This window comes from Octopus bimaculoides, chromosome 18 (genome assembly GCF_001194135.2).
Source record: "Octopus bimaculoides isolate UCB-OBI-ISO-001 chromosome 18, ASM119413v2, whole genome shotgun sequence".
Lineage (NCBI taxonomy): Eukaryota > Metazoa > Mollusca > Cephalopoda > Octopoda > Octopodidae > Octopus > Octopus bimaculoides.
In genome coordinates, this window is record NC_068998.1 from 54,635,747 (window position 1) to 54,645,337 (window position 9,591).

General features: G+C 34.3%; 1 protein-coding gene across 1 annotated transcript in view; it reads right to left on the reverse strand.

Moving 5' to 3' along the window:
- LOC106875922 (sperm flagellar protein 2) overlaps positions 1 to 9,591 on the reverse strand; it is a 102,750-nt gene that overhangs the window by 67,479 nt on the left and 25,680 nt on the right. Inside the window, exons 7-12 of the mRNA XM_014924237.2 lie at positions 6,447 to 6,582; positions 5,241 to 5,429; positions 3,601 to 3,788; positions 2,153 to 2,321; positions 1,825 to 1,932; positions 216 to 318 (exon numbers count right to left, since the gene is read on the reverse strand). Of these exons, the coding sequence (XP_014779723.1) occupies positions 216 to 318; positions 1,825 to 1,932; positions 2,153 to 2,321; positions 3,601 to 3,788; positions 5,241 to 5,429; positions 6,447 to 6,582 (893 nt within the window). The remainder of the gene's footprint in view (positions 1 to 215; positions 319 to 1,824; positions 1,933 to 2,152; positions 2,322 to 3,600; positions 3,789 to 5,240; positions 5,430 to 6,446; positions 6,583 to 9,591) is intronic.

The window sequence follows — 9,591 nt, forward strand, 5'->3', positions numbered from 1 at the left end:
CCCCCTGCACAAACAAGTATATTTCTGTCTTTAGAAAACAATCGATTTCTTAGTGAATTCTTAAGGCAGAAAAACATTGCAAAAAAATAGAATCTAAAGATGTCTGTAGCAAAGATCCCTCATTTTGTTCTAAAAACGTTTCCAGTCTTTTATTTAAAAGTTTCTTGCTTTTACTTAAGCAACCAAACTTGAATTTCGTTCAACGTAGAACTTACCTTCAGCCAGTTTCTCTGCACAGAAAGTTTTCCCACTGTATGCTTTTCCCAACAGACATACTCGAATAGAAAATTCTGGGAAAACTGGTATTTCTGGAGGTGGCTATCATGAAAATATTAAGAATCCACATGTGAGGAAATACTTATAAACTGAAGAGTTTGTAAATAAAAGAATTCAATAAAATGCATTAAAAAACTTTTCAACATATTTTGACTTGCTTTCCATTCATTTTTTGAGCAGAAATTACTTTTAGAATTGAACAACCATTTTAACATGAAACACTAAGCTATGAACTAAGGAGTAGGATCTGTTGTCATGGAAACTGAAGCAGTTAAGTCCCTGGTTCACAAACACAACACTATGGGCACTAATAAGATATGAACGTGTGACTACATGGTCAGCAGTCCAGTACCTTAACCTCATAGCCATTATGCCACAATATATATATATTCTCATATAAATACATATATATGTTCTAAGTACTCTCATCCAAAATGTAAACAAGTTCCAACATTCCTGACTTGATAATTAAGAGATTCCTCTTTACATGAAACCATTGGTAGCCTTGTTAACTCACAAATAAAGAATATTTATCCACCAATACAGTGTTGAGCACTCGTTCTCATTGTTCAATATTAGTGTGTATATACACACATACACACATTATATACACACACATACATTATATACAAAATAATCAATTACATTAGATTATTTTAAATCAGCTGGAAATATATTTTTATAATTTTATATATCTTTTGTTTACTAAACAGAAATGAAGCAAGTAGAACAAATGTAGAAGTGCTCTTAGAACAGGTAGATTCTGTTCTTAACATGTCATAAAATCACAATACGAGATCCATTTTTATGATAAGCAAATAGGATAAGTGAATTTCTCAAAGACAATGATTTGTTTTTGGACACATGATCCAAGACTAGTATATTAACCCTAACCATTGGTTAATTACTGACAAAATAAAATAATGTTTAAAATGTTTTAAAACCTGCAGAATCAAAGTTATTTTCACTTTTGAACAGAATGAATTGAAAGCCTAATGGTGATAACAGAAAAAACATTGAATATATTCAGATGCACAGAAGATTCTCGATAGAAAATTCATTCAGTTGAGTATATATTTTTTTCAACCTAAATGAATCCTCTGAAAGGAAAGGATTTACAGCAAAAGTAATTATAAAAATATTTCATGGTTCCTTCAGTTTACTATTGAAGATAAAATCTGCTCAAACAGATACTATAAAAATATTACCAAAAAAAGAATATAAATTCTATTTAGCAGCAGCAGCAGTAGTTGTTGTGAGAGGGTTTGCTACTGAACTGAACGTGCAGTTTGGGTATAAGTATTACCCAAAAATAAATATACAAACTTTCAGTTATTTCTCTACATGATACAACTCTGACCCTAAATAATTTACCAAAAGAAACTAATGATAGCGTTAATAATTATAGGTGCTACTCATCAAATTTAAATAATGTCAGTTCCAATTTTGGATAGAGAATTTGCTTTTTGGTTTGTATTTTCTTTCTTCCTTCCAAATAGGTTTATATTTGACAGAAACAGGTGACCAAAGAAAGTGAATGACACTTACTGGAGGTGGGTACAACAAAGTCAATAGACGATTAACGATGTGTCCCACAACCGGATTGTGCCGAGGTTTTGGTTTATCAGGTTCGAGCAGCCAGTCATGGTCCATATTCTGTGAATGCAATAAAAAGATCAAATTTATTGGTTTATTATTATACCACAACAATTCTTTACATTTTATTTTAACAAAAATTTCACAATCTAAACCAGAGGTTCTCAACCATTTTTTACCAATGGACCCCTTTCGTTCCTATTTTAATCTGGTAGGCCTTTAGAGCCATTCAATGTTATCATTAGGAATTGTACAAAAAAGTATTTATTAAGAGGCAAACCTTATAATCCTTGAAATCTTCCTCATCCAACAAGACTTGTTTAGCCTCTTCTATTCTTAGATTTTCTTCTTCTGACTCTGTAACATCTTTGATTTCAGATTTCGCATACAACGGTTTTCCTTTAATAAAGAGAGTCCTCCATTCCCTCATTAGTTTCTGGGGCAACAGACTGCACAAGTATCAAAGACAGACAAACAATTATTAAAAACAAATTCATTCAATCTAAAAAATTTTCTGTTCTCTACTTATAAAAAAAAATAAATTAAAACTTAAAAATTAATAATAACATTTTGTAAACAAACTTTGGAAGCGTCGAATGTGTTTCATATTTTACAGACGAGACGGTAATATTTTGAACACAGCCATGGAAACAGCAGAAAGACTGGCTGTTTTGCCCTTATAAATATTATTTTCTTGTCAGTAAAATTAAAAATTAACCTCAGCAATCAATTACAAAGAAATTACAATTAGCAATAATAAATTGTTATTGTCTGAAAAGTGTATTTTTTTAAATATTTAAGAAAAAATAATTTAACTGAAAATAATTTAATTAAATAAATCTTAGTAATTATAATTGTTGTGGCTAAGCAGTTTGTCAGCATTGACCAAGCAGACCCTATGATCACAGGCTTTCCGGTTGTGACCATCCCATCTTTTTGTATAGTCAGAGCTACATTAATATCCAATATGTCTAACCATTCTTAAGACATCAAGATGTAATTTGAGGGATACTGACTGCTATTTTTAGCTTGTCAGGTGACTACTCCTGAGGCACAACAATGTACTAAAACTCACCCTGGCTATTATTGAAGCCTTGGTCAACCTTATTGAGTAAAGCTATGACCAAAAGCATTCCAGTCATTTTTAGGGGGATTATTTCATGTGTCCTTCTTTATGCAAGAGAGCAGAGTATGACTTGAGGGACATTTGATTACTGTTTCTAGCAGTCATGTAGAAACTCACTCTTTTATTATATTAAATGTGTCTATGATGTTTCCTCCAACAGGAAAGATGCTTGTATCACACATTTTGGAATATAGGAGCATTGGCACCTATTGTAGCAGCCTATTGAGTCAAAATGTATTCATTGAAATGAACAAGGAAGCAGGCTCGATATAACCAGTAAACAACCACCCCATCCCCATCCCCAATCACTCACCCACCCCCATCTTAAAAAGGAAGCAACCATTGGATAGTGTAGTCTTAGATACACTATATCTGAGGGAAATATCGAATAATATGGTCCTAGATACAATATGCTGAGAAACAAAATTGAGAGGAGAGACACAACTGATATTCATTTGAACAGAGGTTTGCTTATCTGGAGCTGACCTGAGGGCAAACAACAGCAGCAGTAGCAGCAGCAGCATGACTTATTAAATATCGTGAATATAGCCAACAGATTTTAAAATATAAAACCTATAATAAATAAGCTAATATATTCCTACCTGCTCGATATTGCTCTATAATCACAAATTTTGCAGACAATATCAAGAATTTGTAATAAAATTTCAAAACAGAGTTCATAATGAATTCGATATTTTTCTGCTTTGTATTCAGCTTTGACTTTCTCGTGGAAGCGAATGTCTTTCAAAACTTGATCAGCATATTCTTCTTTAGCAAGACGCAGGAGTTCCTAGAAAGAGCAGCAAAGGAAATATTTAAAGTAAAAAAAAAGGAAAAGGTTTTCCATCTTTTCAGCAGCAGCAGCTATTGTTGCTGTGGTGGTGGTCATTGCTTTAGTTTCAAGCCAGCCTCAATCAAGACAGAGCAATGGTCAAAGACGTTAAACCTACAACTATTACGCTTTCTGACATTGTGTATCTAGGGCTACATTATCTAATGTTTTCTTCCTTTACTTTCCTGAGGGAAGAGTTGACTGTAACAAGTGATGGTGAGAAAAACTGGAATGGCTGGTAAGAGACTAATGAAATTTCTTCTCTAGAGATTTAGCTATAAGAACAAGGTCATAGAGGAGCTCCCAAGGGCAACCAGTCTGAAATCCCTCTGTCATGGCCTATGATAAACAAGAGGGGGATGAGAACTGATCCTTAGTGACCTCCTACCTGTATACTAAATTTGTTGCCATACACATTGCTGACTTGTCACCCTGCTGACAGCATCCTTGGACATGGCTTGTACAGTTCTCACCAACCCCTCATCTATCCCCATCAAATATGGTAATAAAAGATATCTTTAATGCAAAAAGAGATTCATTTTGTAATTTGGTAAGTTGTGGTCTTCACACCAGCATCAAAATCCTTTGAACATCAAAGAAAACCTTTGCAATCAAAAAAATCAGATTATGAATAGAAAGATATCTCATTGCTGAGCAGTTTAGACCACATCACAATCATAAGGAAAATAATTAAGCTATCAAAAGGTACTGCATTATTAGAATTAACATTACTTTTGATGCATAAATAACGAACATTTACTAAATAAATATCTATTCATATGTATTGGTAGAAGATGGTGGATTCAAAGATTTCATCATCGTTGTTTTTATGGACACTTTTCCACTTTCAATGGCAATTCTCTCTTTTTGTTAGGAATGTTGAGTAATAGCTGAAAAAGTAGAATTGTGAATACAAGTGACCGAAATATGGTTCGTCCAAAGAATCTCTGGAGAGACATTACTTGACTGGGTGAGTAGCTGAGGGATCAGGGAGCCTCTCCCAGGTCAAGCTCCTACTTTTCTGCATTCAGTTCCAGTACTACAGACATATGGTTAGAATGTCGCAGGAAACAATCGCATGACAGATTCTTCAAGCCAATCCAACTGGCAGGAGACCTACGGTTAGATCACAAGAATGAGATGGTGGGACAATATCCCTGATCTCAGTCAGTCTTGCTTGGGAATCCAGCCAGAATCTTCAATGACAGTTGTTTTTGATGTGACCCCGTGAAGGAGGTGCCCAAGGACTCTACCTCAACAATCCTTGCAGGAAGAATAGTAGGAGGCAGCAAAAATGGATAGAAAGAAGAAAAGTGTAAACGTCCATAGGCCAGAAGCACAAAACAGCTTAGAAAATTATAACTTAATAATTATTCTTATTTCTTGGGAGAACATGGCACATGTACTTACGGCTTCTTTGTTCAAAGCATCAAGGAAATCTTTCTCACGGCGTTCTTGATATTGTTTCTCCTGAAACATTCGATTTTTCATAATAATGTTCTTTTGCTGACGTGTTTGGAGAAGCTGCACAACAATCTTCTTTTCTTGCTGTGACTGCCTCAAGATTCTGTTTACAAGCACTTTATCTCGATATGCAAGCTTCAGAAAAGAATTGGAGATGGGGTGGGGTGAGTATTAGAAAAATTATTCATGTCATTGAGTCTGTGACTATTATAAGAGTTGTTTAATGATGTGACAGGGAATGTCAAGAATGCAGCAGCTTATTGCAGTTAGACAAATGTTCTGGCTGATTTTTACCTCGTCAGCAGAACAAAAAGAATATCAATATGATACACACACATACACACACACATATATATATTTCTATGTATGTATATAACTATATATGTATATATCTATATATAATAGTAGATATCATAAATAATAATAATAATAATAATAATAATAATAATAATAATAATAATAATAATAATAATAATAATAATAATAATAATAATAATAATAATAATAGTAGTAGTAGTAGTAGTAGTAGTAGTAGTAGTAGTAGTAGTAGTAGTAGTAGTAGTAGTAGTAGTAGTAATATACACTGTATATGATACTCATGCAAATAATATATCACATATGACAACAATATGCAAATTACCAATGGAAGGCTTTTCTATACATTTATTATTTACCTCTCTCTCCTCTCTCTTTCTCTCTCTTGATTAATTCAAATCTTTTTACTTTAAGACCATTCTGTTATTATTAATAATAATAATAATAATAATAATAATAATAATAATAATAATAATAATAATAATGATAATAATAATAATAATGATAATAATGATAATAATAATAATGATAATGATAATAATGATAATGATAATGATAATAATGATAATGATAATGATAATAATAATAAGGTGGCAAACTGGTAGACCTGTTAGCACAGCATTTCATTTAGCTTTACATTCCAAGTTCAAATTCAACCAAGGTAAAAGAATAAGTTAGAAATATATACTTGTGTTGATATCATCAACTAAACCCTTGAAAGCTATGCTCCAGCGTGGCCTCCATACAATAAGAGAATAAAGAATAAAAGAATTTATCCTGGACATCGAATGAATTAAATGGGAGAATAAAAGAAACGTTTTTGGTCCGATTCCATACCCAAATTGAATCTTGTGCTTGCTGTTGGCTAACCAATACTTTACGTCTTCTTTTCTCAAGGTCTTCTCGTGATAATCTATCTTCTGTAAGACGTTTGGTAATGTCAGCAATATAAGTATCACCAGAATATTTAATGCTGTTTGGAAATTAATTTAATGACGTTATTATTACTAAATTAAAAAGAAGATAAACAAAAACAAAGTGGAAAAAAAAAACTGAAACGAGAAAACCATTAGAAAGTTTATGTAACAAAATTATTGATTCTATAAAGAAAAACAAAATTAAATTGACATGTTCACATAAAGATAAGAATGATTTAAAAAGCAACATGAAGATGATGATGATGATGATGATGTGTTTTGTTATCAATGAAATGGTGATAATCATCTTCAATAATCATTATCATTGTAACATCTCTTGGCAGCATTTCCTCTGGCTCTTTATGTTCTGAGTTCGAATTCCACTGAGGTTATCCTTGTCTTTTGTCCATTCGGGGTTGATAAAATAAATATCAGTTAAGCAGTGGGGTTGATAGAATTGCCTTACCCTCACCCCTAAAAGTTGCTGATCTTGGACCAAAATTAGAAAGAATTAATTTATTAATTCCCAAATAATAATTTTCTCCAATCGGTTCCATTATTGAACCTGTATCTTCAGTATTGAGCTCCAAAAAGGATCCTAGCAATATAACAAACAAACAAACAAATGTACGTCTGTTTAAAGTAAGTTGACAATGGCATTTCCAAATGCTTCCATTTTCCTTTAGCAAGTATGGATAGAGTTGTCATGCCAAAATGATATATTCATGAGCTGGCTTAGACACTGTCAGCTGCAACAACTCAATCAAAGAAATAGAAGCTGTCAAAGCTAATATTCTGCTCACGAACAACATCCGTGTTCTTATTGGTGAAGGCAGTGTTAAACAATGTGCTTGATATTTGTTTCACCTCACCTGTCTTTCTAGCCTTAATACTATTAGGGTTATTGAAGAACTAAATATGAATCTCAAATCATATTTACTTCTTGTGCAAATTTTTCATTCACTTTCTCACTTCATACTTTCGTTATGATTACGAGTTTTGCTAAACAGAGCCATATTTAGTTGAGTTTCCTAAACTTGTGAAGACACTGCAAGACTGGAGTTATGATCAATCAATACCAGGTGTCTTCTCCTTGACACTGACATAATCAATTTCCACCTGAATTTATGATCATATCTATTTACTACATGTTAATGCATGAAAACTGCAGTAAAAATAGTTGGCTGAATGTAGAAGTGATGTTGTTTGAAACCGTTTCCAAGTGTGGCTTTGATGTTCTTGAAACAGGTTCAATAAATAAAAGATAAATGGAAAGCAAAACAGCATGCATTGAATGAATAAAATGAGAGAGGGGGAGAGAGGGGGAGAGAGAGAGAAGACAATGAGAGAGGATGAGAGAGGATGAGAGAATGAGAGAAGATGAGAGAGATGAGAATGAAAGAATGAGAGAATGTGAGAATGTGAGAATGAGAGAATAAGAGAATGAGAGAGATGAGAAAAACGAGAGAGATGAGAGAATGAGAAACATGAAAGAATGAAAGAGGACGAGAAAGATGAGGGAGATGAGAGAATGAGATGAGAGAATGTGAAAGGAGGAGAGAATGAGGGTGGATGAAAGAGAGAGATGAGAGATGAAAGAAGGAGGCCATCAAATGATGATGATGATGATGATGATTAAGATGAGAGAATGAGGCCGGAACAATTATATGAAATCATTAAGCATGAAATATCAACAAATCAATTGAGTGCGAGCTTAAACTCAGTTCACTTTCAATTGATTAGTTCTGAAAGAAGAAGGGGAAATTGGATGCTGAGTACAATTGATTATCAACAGAAGAGAAAAACATGTTTTAGCATCTGACAAAATAAACACCATCCAACACATGCCAGCATGGAAAAACATGCTAAATGATGATGATGATGATGATGATGATGATGATGATGATGATGATGATGATGATGATGATGATGATGATGATGACAACAACGATGATGATGACGACGATGATGATGATGACAATGACAACAAAGACGATGATAATGACGATGATGATGATGATGACGACGATGTTGATGATGACTGGTGCTTGGTGCAACCTCCTGGCTTGCCAGTCCTCAGTCAAACCCTCCAACCCATGCCAGCATGGAAAACGGATGATGATTGATGTGGACATAATGATGTTATCTTTCATTCCAGAGTTTGATGGGTTGTGTGACAAAATGATATTAAGTATCTTAACTGCATGTGCATGTGCATGTGTGTGTGTGCATGTGCATGTGTGTGTGTGTGTGTGTGTGTGTGTGTGTGTGTGTGTGTGTGTGTGTGCTGCTTGTGATGGCAGTATATTTAGAGCCTTATCTGAAATGTAGATATTCAATATCAGCTTCCTCATCCACATTTTACATCTCCTTTCCATTTGGTATGGGTAGAATCTAAGGATCAGAGGACCAGGTCTAACCCCAGTGTCTCAATTTTACCATGGTTTCTAAGGCTTGGTGCCCTCCCTAATGGCAGCCACTGTACAGAGTGTAGAGGGTTCCTTTTGCATGGCACCAGTACTAGTGAGGTCACCTTGTAACTTGCAAAACTAAGGAGTCTCCTTGAATAAGAAGGGGAATAGCTGAGAGGGAGGGGCTTTTACACAAGATGTTGAGGGATAAATATATGATAGGAGGGCCAACAATAATTGCTGTGGAAGTGATTCATAGCCCACCTGCATTATATATGGGTGGAGTGGAGCCAGAAGGATGGATAAAGATAGTAGTGATAAGGTGCCAGAGCATAGCCTCAAGTTACAAGAAAGGGAACATGGAGAAACATCCAGATCTCTGAGCTACACTCCTGCATTGGTGCCAAGTGCAGTGAGGGAGGGATGAGAATGAGTGTTATGAAGGCTGAGACATTGGTCCTCTCAACAAATTCTTCTCACTCCACTTTTCAGGGAAGTGGAACAAAGGAGATCAACTTCAAACGAACTAAACACAAACAATTACATAATTGCTTCTTGTTTTAGATACATGACTAGATTTTGTAGCAGGGGGCTATCAAGTATTATTTCAATTTCTATACATCTACATTATTGTATACCCTGCCCCCCCCCCCC